The following is a 14,780-nucleotide window of genomic DNA, read 5'->3' as shown; positions in this document are numbered from 1 at the left end:
GAGAACAAACCGAGTTTATTCAATCGCTCCTCATAGCTTATGCCCTCCATACCAGGCAACATTCTGGTAAATCTCTTCTGCACCCTCTCTAAAGCCTCCACATCCTTCTGGTAGTGTGGCGACCAGAATTGAACACTATACTCCAAGTGTGGCCTAACTAAGGTCCTATACAGCTGCAACATGACTTGCCAATTCTTATACTCAATGCCCCGTCCAATGAAGGCAAGCATGCCGTATGCCTTCTTGACTACCTTCTCCACCTGTGTTGCCCCTTTCAATGACCTGTGGACCTGTACTCCTAGATCTCTTTGACTTTCAATACTCTTGAGGGTTCTACCATTTACTGTATATTCCCTACCTGCATTAGCCCTTCCAAAATGCATTACCTCACATTTGTCCGGATTAAACTCCATCTGCCATCTCTCCGCCCAAGTCTCCAGACAATCTAAATCCTGCTGTATCCTCAGACAGTCCTCATCGCTATCCGCAATTCCACCAACCTTTGTGTCGTCTGCAAACTTACTAATCAGACCAGTTACATTTTCCTCCAAATCATTTATATATACTACAAACAGCAAAGGTCCCAGCACTGATCCCTGTGGAACACCACTGGTCACAGCCCTCCAATTAGAAAAGCATCCCTCCATTGCTACCCTCTGCCTTCTATGGCCTAGCCAGTTCTGAATCCACCTTGCCAGCTCACCCCTGATCCCGTGTAACTTCACCTTTTGTACTAGTCTACCATGAGGGACCTTGTCAAAGGCCTTACTGAAGTCCATGTAGACAACATCCACTGCCCTACCTGCATCAATCATCTTAGTGACCTCCTCGAAAAACTCTATCAAGTTAGTGAGACACGACCTCCCCTTCACAAAACCGTGCTGCCTCTCACTAATACGTCCATTTGCTTCCAAATGGGAGTAGATCCTGTCTCGAAGAATTCTCTCCAGTAATTTCCCTACCACTGAAGTAAGGCTCACCGGCCTGTAGTTCCCGGGATTATCCTTGCTACCCTTCTTAAACAGAGGAACAACATTGGCTATTCTCCAATCTAAATCCTGCTGTATCCTCCGACAGTCCTCATCGCTATCCGCAATTCCACCAACCTTTGTGTCGTCTGCAAACTTACTAATCAGACCAGTTACATTTTCCTCCAAATCATTTATATATACTACAAAGAGCAAAGGTCCCAGCACTGATCCCTGTGGAACACCACTGGTCACAGCCCTCCAATTAGAAAAGCATCCCTCCATTGCTACTCTCTGCCTTCTATGGCCTAGCCAGTTCTGTATCCACCTTGCTAGCTCACCCCTGATCCCGTGTGACTTCACCTTTTGTACTAGTCTACCATGAGGGACCTTGTCAAAGGCCTTACTGAAGGCCATATAGACAACATCTACTGCCCTACCTGCATCAATCATCTTAGTGACCTCCTCGAAAAACACTATCAAGTTAGTGAGACACGACCTCCCCTTCACAAAACCGTGCTGCCTCTCACTAATACGTCCATTTGCTTCCAAATGGGAGTAGATCCTGTCTCGAAGAATTCTCTCCAGTAATTTCCCTACCACTGAAGGCTCACGGGCCTGTAGTTCCCGGGATTATCCTTGCTACCCTTCTTAAACAGAGGAACAACATTGGCTATTCTCCAGTCCTCCGGGACATCACCTGAAGACGTCTGGTGAAACGTCTACCACCTGGCCGGGCTCATTCCCCAATACCAGGTCTAGTACCGCCCCTTCCCTAGTTGGACTGTCTACATATTGTTTTAAGAAGCCCTCCTGGATGCTCCTTACAAACTCCGCCCCGTCTAAGCCCCTGGCACTAAGTGAGTCCCAGTCAATATTGGGGAAGTTGAAGTCTCCCATCACCACAACCCTGTTGTTTTTACTCTTTTCCAAAATCTGTCTACCTATCTGCTCCTCTATCTCCCACTGGCTGTTGGGAGGCCTGTAGTATACCCCCAACATTGTTACTGCACCCTTCTTATTCCTGATCTCTACCCATATAGCCTCACTGCCCTCTGAGGAGTCCTCTCGCAGTACAGCTGTGATATTCTCCCGAACAAGTAGCGCAACTCCACCTCCCCTTTTACATCCCCCTCTGTCCCGCCTGAAACATCTAAATCCTGGAACGTTTAGCTGCCAATCCTGCCCTTCCCTCAACCAGGTCTCTGTAATGGCAACAACATCATAGTTCCAAGTACTAATCCAAGCTCTAAGTTCATCTGCCTTACCCGTAATGCTCCTTGCATTAAAACATATGCACTTCAGGCCACCAGACCCCCTGTGTTCAGCAACTTCTCCCTGTCTGCTCTGCCTCAGAGCCACACTGTCCCTAGTTCTCCCTCAATGCTCTCACCTTCTGACCTATTGCTCCCGTGCCCACCCCCCTGCCATACTAGTTTAAACCCTCCCGTGTGACACTAGCAAACACTCGAATGTAGCGACTAGGGGCTTTTCATGGTAACTTCATTGCGGTGTTAATGTAAGCCTACTTGTGACCAATAAAGATTATTATTATTAATTTCGGTCCGGACAGTTCATCCCTCCCCGGACTGAGGTTGAAGCTAAAACGTCTGGCCAATCTTCACCGTCCGCCAACTAAGCAGATGGGCCATGTAAAATTGCGTTCAATTGGACTCTCGGAATAAGAGAGGGAGCGTACTTCCCATCAAGAGAACTCCCTGGAGGTAGATCATACTTAAACCAGACTGGGGCCACCGATGAGATATTGACCATCCTGGTGAGGGAGTCGCTGTTCAATGAGGATGAGCTGATGCTTAAAAGAACCGTAAGCCAGAAAAACAAGCATCTGCTCAGCCATGGGTTTGACTCCAATCCCCTGTATCTCTGCTTGGTTACGAACTTATGACTGTACAGCCAACAACAAAACGGGTTCAGAAGGGAAAGATCCTCCCTACCCCATCTCCTTGTTTCTCTTGAGGAAACGGCAAATGGATTGTGTTAAGCTGCGCAATTGTATCATCGTTGGCCTTCCAGAAAAGCATTTAACAAACCTCCACACCAATTGAATTCGAAGCTGTGGGAATTCTGGATAAATCTTGGGTTTAGCCAAGAAATTGGCTGTAAGGATAGACAACAATAGAGCACTTGTTAGACCAGTTGCGTCAGGATGGGAATGGGAAATTCCTCCGAGCTTAGCACTGTGACTAATTTCACATTTTAAAGAAGAAAAAGACAGACTTGCATTTATTTTGGGCCTTTCACGACCACAGGCACATCTCAAAAGTGCTTTCCAGCCAATGATGCTTTTTGAAGCGCAGTCACTGTTGTCATGTAGGAAACATGGCAGCCAATGGGAGCACAGCAAGATGTCACAAGCAGCAATGTGATAATCCTCAACTCCACTTTCCCGCCTTATCCCCATAACCCTTGATTCCCTTACTGATTTAAAAAAAAAAAAATGTCAACCTCAGCCTTGAACATACTTTTGCATGTCTGCAATTTGGCATGTCTGTATCGACTCTCTCAAACATCTACAGATTTGCGATAGAGAGCATCCTATCCGGCTGCATCACAGCCTGGGATGGCAACTGCTCGGTCCAAGATCACAAGAAACTGCAGACTGTGGTGAACTCAGCCCACCGCATCACACAAACTTGACACCCCCTCATTGATTCTGTCTAACCTCCCGCTGCCTCAAGAAGGCAGACAGCATTATCAGAGACCCCTCCCACCCAGACACTGTCTTCTTCCAGACCCTTCCATCAGGCAGAAGGTACAGAAGTCTGAAGACTCGCACATCCAGACATAGGAACAGCTTCTTCCCCACAGCTACAAGACTCCTCAACGACTCCCCCTCGGACTGATCTGTTCTCTGTAAGAACACTATTCACGACGCCCTATGCTGCTCTTGCCCATGTATTTGCTTTGTTTGGCCCCTTGTTCCACACTGTAACTAATCACTGTTTTGTCGATGTACCATTTGTCACTGTTCTCTTGATTATTCTTGTGTCTACTGTGTACGTAATGTGTACGTTCCTCGGCCGCAGAAAAATACTTTTCACTTTACTTCGGTACAAGTGACAATACATCAAATCAAATCAACTTGACGCCCCATCCTCTACAGCCCTCTGCGGTAAAGAATTGCACAGATTCACTGTAATTGTATCACTTTGTGGCGAAGCAGCATAGACCTAATGGGTCGAATGGCCTCCTTCTGTACTGATCACTCTGACTTATCAAGCTGCGAGCCAGTGACTCTGGCTGAAATCGGTCACAGAACCACAGCCCAGTCCATCATGCGAACCCGCCTCCCATCCATTGACTCTATCTACACCTCCCACTGCCTTGGGAAAGCGGGCAGCATAATCAAAGACCCCTCCCACCCGGCTTACTCACTCTTCCAACTTCTTCCATCGGGCAGGAGATACAGAAGTCTGAGAACACCCACTAACAGATTCAAAAACAGCTTCTTCCCTGCTGTTACCAGACTCCTGAATGACCCTCTTATGGACTGATCTGATTTCTCCACACATCTTCTCTACTTAGTACTACACTCCGTGTGCTTCACCCGATGCCTGTGTCTATGTATCTACATTGTGTATTTATGTTTGCCCGATTTTTTTTTTAATGTAAGGAATGATCTGTCTGAATTGTACGCAGAACAATACTTTTCACTGGACCTCGGTGAGCGTGACAATAAACAAATCCAATCCAATCCGAACCTAAAAAGGTACCCACTTCTTTTGTGTGTCTCAATCCGCGCAGGTTCCAAATGCTTCCACATCCCCCCCTCAGGACAGGCAAAACAGTACACTTCCACAAGTGATTTATTTATAGGTTTTACAGAGGTTTAGAATACAGCTTAATATGCTTTAAGATGATCATACAAGAGCTATCTGCTTGTGTTTTCCTTTGTTTCAATTTACAACTTACAATACAATAATCCGGTTCTTTGATTTTTCAGTGTAACTGTACACATGTCTCCTCTGGCTGTCCTGTAGCAGCTTTGCGACCTGGCAAGTTTGAACTGTGTGGTTGTAGTGCAGTATATAATGTGTGGAGAACATAACCAGGAACTTCACACCTTCATGGTTGTATAAAACTTCTTTTTTAAAAAAAAAAAACCTTATCGTTAATGACACACCTGCTCCACAGGGCAGACACTGAGCAAGGTAAAAACTGTCACTGACCAATGTTCCAGACACAGAATAGCATGACCTTTTAAAAAAAAAACATACAAAAGGACTATAAGATGCTATCAAAGAATTTACATTTGTCATAAAACTCTAAAGTCAAAGCAGTATAAACACATACTGCATTTTATCAAATACGCCTTATAACAGTAATACAAAATATTTTCACCGCTGTTATACTTAGTGTAAACATTGCGCTAATAACAAATGCTATTTTGTGTGAATGACTGTAGATGTGGTTTGCTTTCTCACTTTGCATGTCCTTTACTGAGAGGGCATTCCTTTTGATTTAAAAAGAAAAAGCACATTAGGAATCCATTTGGTCTCTCTATTCATTGGTAGCATTGGGAGTGCTCCCCACCTTGAGAAAATGTCCATTTGCCATCCCCTTTCTTGATGGCATCAGTTACCGATGACAAACACGTCATGGCAGCTGGAGAGGTGCTGGGGGTTGGGGGGTTGGTTGAGTGAGTGTTTGTACTTTGTTTGTTGGAGGGGTGGGGTGGGACGGGGGTGGGGGTGGGGGGAGCGAGTGCAGGGGTTGTGCAGAGCAAGTTTGGGATTTGCACATTGAGGGTGAAGCTCTTTGCAAATTACTCCAGCTTTGCCTCTTTCTCTGTCTCTGCAGTTACACAGTAATTGGGCTGCTCCGAGGGGGCGTAGCCTGGCAGACACACGCACTTGTACGATCCATCGGTGTTGATGCATTTGGCGTTCCGGCACAGTGACATTTTGTCATTGAGCTCGATGCATTCGTTAACGTCTGTAGTGCGGAGGCAAAAGATAAAATTTAGCACAGGAAATTAAGTGACTTTTAATCAAGCCTCAATTTACAGCAAGATACTAATGAGAGTGAATTTTACCATAGCATCTTTAACCAAACATTTTGACAAAGTAGCTCTGCTGACATACACTGAGTGAAAATGATCCCTTCAATTTTTGTTTGAGTTTATTAGAGGGTGAGTTACAGTGGCCTGATGGTAAGTGTTACGGTACTGCTGTCACTGTTTGAGACTGCAACATAGACACAACCCAGGTGTGGAGATCACCATCTCACATCAGTGACATTTCTGAAACCTCATAAATGAGGCAGTCCACAACCAGAGGGTATAAACTTCAAATCGGAGCCAGGTCATTCAGGGGTTGATGTTGTCAAACAGAGGGTGGTGCAAATCTCAAACTCTTCTCTCCCCCAAAAACTGGAATGGCTGGCGGGAGGGCTCGACGCAAATCTTTAAAACTGAGATTGAAAAATACAAATCAGCCATGTTCCAATTAAATGGTGGAGCAGCTGAATGGATTACCTCCCTTCTTATATTACTTATTGAAAGGCAGCAGCTTGCTTGTGGTTCTTCGCCTACAGCTGCCCAACGAGCACTGTGCCGTGTTTCTCATGGTGTAGGGGTAGTGGGGGGGGCAAGGTGAGAATGAGAGCCACCATCTTGTGGGCAGTACGTCAACCCATCCATAGACACACAGCACACTATGCCCACCCCACTGTGCTCCTTTGAGATTGGTGGAAAGATACTGTGATTCACGCCAGATGAAGTAAATAAAGGAACACGGTTCCAAGGTCAGTGCCTTCGCAGTCACTAAATATTTCATTAGGTAAATGGATCCAGGTAGGTTTGCTATCCGCATTTAACCATTTAATTTTGTCATACGTGACGGTGGCATTCAACAGTAACTTTTGTGAGGGAATGGGTTTCATATTTGAAAATTAGAAACAAAAATGACAGGGCTATGAGGGAAAGTGGGGGAATGGAGCTGACTGTATAACACTTTGGTATTCATAATGGGGGTGGGGGTTGGTATTCTGGCACACTGTTAGCATCCCTACCTCTCGGTTCAAGTCCCGGTGGATGGTCATGGAAGGTGCGCTCATAATGTGGCCAAAAGGTTTGATTATCAACCCATAGATCTTTCCAATGTGCCAGATGGCAGGCGGTAGGAGTGGGAGGGTTTCCGGGTCAGCCATATTGCAGAAGGCAACTGCAAACCAATGGAGCACTTGGCCAAAGACTGATCCAATGGAAGTCTATGGGCTGGATTCTCCGTGCTGGAGACTAAATCCCCCTGCCGGCGTGAAAACGGTGGCGTTTTACACCAGGAAAACTGGCACAAAACGCCCACCGATTCCTTGTTCCGGGGGGGGGGCTAGCAGCCAGGCAGCGTAGAGCTCCCAGCTCTGGCTGCCGATAAGGCCTGGAGAGTTGCTGGGTCCGTGGCCACGCACGGCAGCGGCCGCGCTTCATGGCGGATGCCGCTCATGGACCCGGCCTGCAAAATAGTCCCCCCCCCCCCCCTTCGGCCGGCTTGCGCATCCACGACCGCCCCACCACAGTGTCCCCAGCCCCGATCTGTCCCCCCCTTTCCGCGGATTGGCCCTCCCCCGACTGTGGCGACGCTGGACTGAGTCCGCAGCCGCCACGCCTGAGTTCCCAACGGGTGCGTTGGGAACTCGGCTGGTCGGGAAAGGAGCATCGCCGGGCGGGCCTCAGCCAACGTTTGGAGGCCGTGGATACGGGCGCAACACCGCGAAAGCGGCGCCATACCCGATGTCGGCATCATCGGGGATTCTCCACCCCGTCACCAAATGCAATTTCGGGATCGGAGAATCCAGCCCACGGTCACCCACACCCTCCCAGGATATGGCGCCTGAAGGAGGAACATTCATATCAGGAAAGGTAGGTCTCTTCTTTAAAACAAAACAAGGTTGAGGGGGTGACCTAATAAACTTTAAAATTATGAACAGTTTTGATGCAGTGGATGCAGAGAGAATGTTTCCTCTTGTGAGGTAGAGCATAACTAGACACCGTCAATATAACAGCCACCAAGAAATCCCAAGAAATCCAATCGGGAATTCAAACTGAAGAACATGGAACTCACCACCACGGAGTGGTTGAAATGAATAGTATTGAGGCACTTAAGGGGGATCTAGACTAACAGATGAATGGGGGATCTAGACTAACATATGAAGGGGAAGGGAATAGGGCTATGGTGGGAGATTTAGATGAGGAAAGATGGGAAGAGGCTCGAGTGTAGTATAAAGACTAGCATGGACTGGTTGAGCCAAATGGCCTATTTTTGTGCTGTATATCCAATGTAATCTTTCAAAGTGCCAGCACAGTGCAATGGACCAAATGGCCATTCTTCTTCTATGCTGTATTCTGGCCGCTTGTGCTAATGTGATTTTCATCTTTCCCTGTGGGAGACCATGCCTGGGCCCTAACCTTTGCTATTCCCTCCCGAAACCTCTCCTCCCCTCTCCTCCTTGGCCAAGCTCTTGGTCTTCTGTCCAACCATCTCTTTATGTGGGTCCGAGTCAAAATGTGTTTGTTAACATGGGACATTTTTGCTATGTCACAGATACAAACACAGGTTGCTTGTCCAATGTGGCGTCTCTGTGAAAGAGCCAGCAGTCTGACCGCTGCTCTGAAGAAGCGTTGCCTTGGACTCCAACCCTTAACTCTGTTTCTCTCACCACAGATAATGCCAGACCTGCTGAGTTTCCAGAGCATTACCCCCCGACTGCTGTGTCCGAATTCGCAGCAGCAAGGAACGCAAAGTGGATATGGAAGCCCGGCTTTTGTGGTTTTAGGCTGCGCTAACTGCTGCAGTGGAAACGTCGCCCCGAGTGGGTGGTCCTGGCTAACTGGATATGAGAAAGGAGCACGTGGCACCAAGTTGGCAGAAATCTGACCAGCACTGACCAGCATTGACCTGCACTGACCAGCATTGACCTGCACTTACCAGCACTGACCAGCATTGACCTGCACTTACCAGCACTGACCAGCACTGATCAGCATTGACCTGCACTGACCAGCATTGACCAGCACTGACCAGCATTGACCTGCACTGACCAGCACGTAAAAGGCAGTTACAGAGGATTTATTTTCTTTGCTGAGGAGAATAAGTTGCATCGCTGCTTGCTCTGAGCCACAGGTTTCTGGTGGGTGATTTGCAAAGTGACACCCACTCTGTATTTCCTGCTCTGTAGACTGTAATTCTGCAACAAGCAATAAATGGTGATGGGGCCGGTAAAATTGCCACGTGGCATCTTGTGGGATTCCCAGAGGACAGGGGGCACTTAAATGGCAAATTAAAGGCCTTTTTTTAATTCACTCATGGGAAGTGGGCATCACTGACTGGGATCTGGGCCGGGATTCTCCCCTACCCGGCGGGGCGGGGGAATCCGGCGTAATGGAGTGGCGTGAACCACTCCGGCGTCGGGCCGCCCCAAAGGTGTGGAGAATTCTCTGCACCTTTAAGGGCCAAGCCCTCACCTTGAGGGTCTAGGCCCGCGCCGGAGTGATTTCCGACCCGCCGGCTGGCGGGAAAGGCCTTTGGCGCCACGCCAGCCAGCGCCGAAAGGACTTCGCCGGGCGGCACACGCGCGGGAGCGTCAGTGGCCGCTCACGGCATCCCCGCGCATGCGCAGTGGAGGGGGTCTCTTCCGCCTCCGCCATCTTGAAGACCATGGTGAAGGCGGAAGAAAAAGAGTGCCGCTACGGCACAGGCCCGCCCGCTGATCGGTGGGCCCCGATCGCAGGCCAGGCCACCGTGGGAGCACCCCCCGGGGCCAGATCGCCCCACGCCCCCCCCAGGACCCCGGAGCCCGCCCGCGCCGTCTGCTCCCGCCGGTAAGGTATGTGGTTCAATCCACGCCGGCTGACGAGGGTTGACAGCGGCGGGACTTCGGCCCATCGCGGGCTGGAGAATCACCGGGGGGAGCCCGCTGACCGGCGCGGCGCGATTCCCGCCCCCGCCGATTCTCTGGTAGCGGAGAATTCGGGACACGGCGGGGGCGAGATTCACGCCAGTCCCCGGTGATTCTCCGACCCGGCGTGGGGTCGGAGAATCGCGCCCGTGGAGTCAATCACATTGCTGTGGATCGGAAGTCATGTAGGCCAGGAAGTGAACGAGATGGGTTTTCATTGTTTCAGGGTTACCATTAGACTTTTAATTCCAGATTTATATAGAGCTATCAGCTTTGTCAGCTGCCACGGTGGGATTTGAACCGGTGCCCCCAGGGATCTCTGGATTACTAATCCAGTAGCATGACCTCTATGCCATTGTCTCCACCTTGCACTACCTGGAGAGACTGCCTAGTGGACGCTGGCAGGATCCCTGGGTGCTGGGGAGAGCCTTCCTAATCCGACGCTGTGGTCAAAGGAGAGCTCCCCAGTGATAATGGTCAGCCCCGTGGCAACTGCGTTCCCCACACCACCCCTTACCAACCTATCCGCTCCCTCGCCGTGGCTGCCTGACTAGCCTGGGCATTCCCAGACCCTAATTACCTGTTTGGGAGGTCAGTGTCAATGGCATCCTGTCAGCTATGTCCCAGCAGTGGCCACCTCTCCCCATTTAGCACAGCACAGGGCTAAATCGCTGGCTTTGAAAGCAGACCAAGGCAGGCCAGCAGCACGGTTCAATTCCCGTAACAGCCTCCCCGAAAAGGCGCCGGAATGTGGCGACTCGGGGCTTCTCACAGTAACTTCATTGAAGCCTACTTGTGACAATAAGCGATTTTCATTTTCATTTCATTAGCCAGTTAGCCCTTTAGAGAGACGGCAGCCCCAACATCAACTAATTAGTTGCCGGATGGCCCAACAAATGTGGCTGGGGGTTCCCACAAACAGTCGAGGTGGGTTGACCCCCCCCCCCACCCGGCTTTCCGGCCTTTCATTGAGGCCCCGCAGCTGCTCCAACAAAATTCTGGCCTTTGTTTCATACAAATTATCATTGATAATTCCGGTGAGACATTGTCCATTATTTACATTAAAATCTTATTCGATGGGAATGCAGGAAAACAAAGCAGCAGCCCCCCGCCATTACCTACTGGCAACCAACTCTTTTGAGTGGCGTAGCAGGCATGGAGGGTAGAGTGGCCTACTTCGGCTCCTAATTCTTCTGTTCGTATATCTGTATGACACTGTTCACTAACTTGACGTCATTATGTTTCTGTCGCCAATAACCAACTGAACATTAATTAGAAGCCCGTCCTGTTGATGTGAGGGGACCTGTACCTTTGACTGCGCCATATGCTGTTCGCAACCTTGTCATCTCCAATGGTAGTGATCGAGGTATTGAAAACAGGCTTGATGTGTTTAGAGACTTCACACTGGCTGAGTTTGCCAGGTATCCCGGAATAGAATCTGGGAATGATCCATGCCGTGTGAGCTTCCCAGACACGGGAAGGACCAACCCTGTGGTGGAAGAAGTTAAACAACGGGAGACTTGACAAAATATTCAGGGGTCCCGGCCTTCAGTCAGGATGTCTTTACTCAGCTTGGCCCGAGAGGCAGAGCTTCTGCCCATCACAGTGCGGTCAGCAACATAGGAGAGGATGGGGTCGGAAATGGGGTTCGGTAACCTGAGGCTCCCGTGTTCACGAGAAGGTGGGGGTCAGCAGATCGGGACGCCAGTCCTGGCAGATATGGGAGCCCGCCTGGGCATTCGGATCAAAAAGCAGACCCTTAGAGGTGAGAGAAAGGTTTTGAAAACATTTCATCCCCTTACAAAAGGGACACTCTTCTTTCTTTCTAGACCACATGACCCCAACATAACCACCCCCCCCCCCCCCCCCCCCGTAAACCTCCATCCTGCTGATATTCCCCTTTGGTGGGCTGGTGTCTGTGATGCATCCTAGAGGAATGTGTCCCCACCTACATTCAAATTAGGACACCTCCAATTGACTCTCTGAGCCTGTCTGGGCCTGTGCTGGAGACCTGTGATGGATACATCCCCAGTGTATGGCTCCCGTGTTATATTCATCACGCAGACTGAGCTCCTCGGATTCCATTGAGAAACCTCCAACTTGACCCATTGCATGTGACATTTTCTGACACTCCTCCTTTCCACTGCTTATAGTTTGTCTGATTTCAGTTTGGAAACCATCAGAAGTTTTGTTCTTCTGCCGAAGGCTTCAAAGTGACCTGATTAAAGGGTCAAAGGTTATTGAGAGTTAATCCGGAATTCTCTGGCTGTTTGGATTCTCTGTTCCCGCTGGCAGTGCACCCCTGCCCACGGGTTTCCCGGCGGTGAGGGGTGGCTTCAATGGGAAATCCCATTGACAAGCGGCGGGGAGGGTGGGAGAGTATCCTGCCGCCATTGAACAGCGCACCACCGAGAAACAGACGGCTGGGAGACTGGAGAATCCAGCCCACTATCTACCATAGCAAAGGGGATGAACATCAGCAAACAGCACTCTCAATTTAGCCAGTTAGAAGTTAGAATGGCGGTTAGGTGGCACTGTTACAATGGGTAAGAGAATTGTAGAATAACATACTCGGAAAGGATATTGAAGTGGGCGGTCTAAATGGGCAAAAGCATCTTGGTGTCTTTCGAGAGAGGGAATGATTTGAGTAAAATGGGGGAAAGACGGACAGGGGGAGTTGAGATGCTTAAAAAGCAATTAAGCTTATTGGGTCGAATGATCCTCCCCGGCTACCACACAATGATTATTAAGTAGCACAAAATGTTTTTCATCGTGTACAAAACAATTATGGCTCCATTTTTAACAGGGTGCCTGGCGGCTGATCTTACCAACACACTCCAGCTTGGCTATGTCCAGCTGGTAACCATCGTAGCAGTCGCATGTGTAGCCTTCCTGCACCCGGACGCACCGTCCGTTCTCACAGCCGTTCAGGATACCACATTCCTCGGCCTGCAGCCCCTCGAAACTATCGAATGGATCTGTCGAGTAAAAGTGAGCGCAGGCGTTAGCAACAGCCCCAACAAAAACTCCAACGTAGTGGGAGGAGTGGGGGCAGCGCAGGTACCAGCTGCGGCCGAAACCCAACAGTACCCTCAAACCCCAGTGACGCTACTACATCTGTCAATCTATGGCGACCATGGAAAGGGCGTGCAGTGATACAGCAACGCGAGAGCAGCCTTTGTGCTTCTACATGGCTAACTGATTTGCACAGATTCCAAGTGGCTGTTACCCAACAGTGCCTGACAGTAACTCTCGTACCTTGGTGACCCATAAAAGCTAGGTTGGCAGGCTTACCAATGGATAACAGAGCTGGATTTAGTGAAGTAAACTAACATCTCAAATATCAGTGCCGTGGCAACCACCAATTAATGATCCATTAAATACTAACGATAAGCTGGGGTCAGCTTTCTTTGACCTTCCATTAAACAAACCCAGTTGCTTCTACAATAAAATGCCATGTGTGTGGGTTTGACCAATTAAACTACAATACAGGATGAATATTGTGGTTAACGCAGCAGTGTCTCAAATCCGGCTGTCCAAAAACCAGGCATTTCTAACATGTGCCAAGCATCCTTTTCAACTGAGCAATTCAGCCAATTGCGCTCCGAGGAACCCTTGACGCTACCCCACACAGCTGGGTGCGAACTGCCCAAACCACTTGATCCGAACATCGGGCATGGCCCGACGGATTTGAGACACTGTCACGTAGGCCGGGATTCGCCATTCTGGAGTCTAGTTGCTCCCGTCAGCAGAGAATCGGGACTGGTCTCCGTTAGTGCTAGAAGTGGCCCACTGACAAGAATGGGCATCCTCCCCCCACCACAGGAATAACGAGTCACCCCCCCATACCACGCTCGCTTGAGGGTGACCCCACCACCCCACCTGAACCCCCAAGTCTCCCATCAGCCGCCCCTCAGCCCGCCCCCTTCAGTCCCCAACTATTGGCATTGCCAATGGTGCATTGCCCCCGGTACCATGCATCTACACCCCAGCAGTGAAGCCTATGCCTGGCACGATGGTGCCCAATGGCACTGATAACGTTCAGCAGTGTGGGGGGCCCCAAGGGTCTTGGAGGGAGGGAGGGGGGGGGGGGGGGGAGGCAAGGTCTTGGGGGTTGGGTCGGTGAGGGCTGCGGGTGAGGGGTTGACCCTGGGACGCACGCCTCACTGCTCGAAAGGTGCAGAAAAGGAGAGCAGGTGGAAGAGAGAGAAACAATTGGGAGCCATAATGTAACTATGCACAGCTGATGGCCCAGAACATCTGGTCCAGAGGTGGGGATCCATAGACGCAGAAGGAGGCCATCCAGCCCATTGGGTCTGAACAGACCCCCCGAAAGAGCACCCGACCCCAGGCACATGCCACCTCCCTTTTCCCGCAACCCCACCCAAACGGCAAATCTTCGGACACTAAGGGGCAATTTTAACATGGCCAATCCACCTAAACTGTACATCTTTGGACTGTGGGAGGAAACCACAGGAAACCCACGCAGACAGTCACCCAAGGCCGGAATTGAACCCGGACCTCTGGCCCTGTGAGGCAGCAGTGCCAACCACTGCGCTACCTAACACTGGGATGCTACCCACTGCACCGTAGACCTCCTGCCGGAATGGGTTCTGAAAATAGCATTCCCGAATGACATGTCAGTATTCCGACACTCGTCCAGAAGGTGTAGTAACTTTCAGAAGGACGGTGGGGTAGGAAGCAGACAATCAGCAACACCTCCAGTTAACTGCCTGCTAAAGAGCTTATTAACGGGCTGGAGAATCCATAGAATCTCAACAGTGCAGAAGGAGGTCATTCGGCCCATCGAGTCTGCACCGACCCTCTGACAGAATTGACTGGCACTTCTGTGGCGTGAATGTTACTTGCCACTGATCAGCCTAAACCTGGATATTGTCC

The 14,780-nt window shown here is 49.9% G+C and overlaps 1 protein-coding gene across 7 annotated transcripts in view; it reads right to left on the bottom strand.

Annotated features, from left to right (window-relative positions):
* Window positions 1-4,777: 4,777 nt before the first annotated feature.
* Window positions 4,778-14,780, bottom strand: part of ltbp1 (latent transforming growth factor beta binding protein 1) — a 533,746-nt gene continuing 523,743 nt past the window's right edge. For all 7 annotated transcript variants that reach the window (XM_072512266.1, XM_072512285.1, XM_072512304.1 and 4 more), the window contains 2 exons: window positions 12,710-12,859; window positions 4,778-5,924 (listed from right to left, as the gene is read on the bottom strand). In XM_072512266.1, the coding sequence (XP_072368367.1) occupies window positions 5,755-5,924; window positions 12,710-12,859 (320 nt within the window). In that variant the 3' untranslated portion in view covers window positions 4,778-5,754. The remainder of the gene's footprint in view (window positions 5,925-12,709; window positions 12,860-14,780) is intronic.

The sequence above is a fragment of the Scyliorhinus torazame genome, chromosome 1, assembly GCF_047496885.1.
Source record: "Scyliorhinus torazame isolate Kashiwa2021f chromosome 1, sScyTor2.1, whole genome shotgun sequence".
Classification (NCBI taxonomy): Eukaryota; Metazoa; Chordata; class Chondrichthyes; order Carcharhiniformes; family Scyliorhinidae; genus Scyliorhinus; species Scyliorhinus torazame.
Note: the sequence above shows the minus strand (reverse complement) of the source record. Positions and strands in the feature narration are given on the sequence as shown.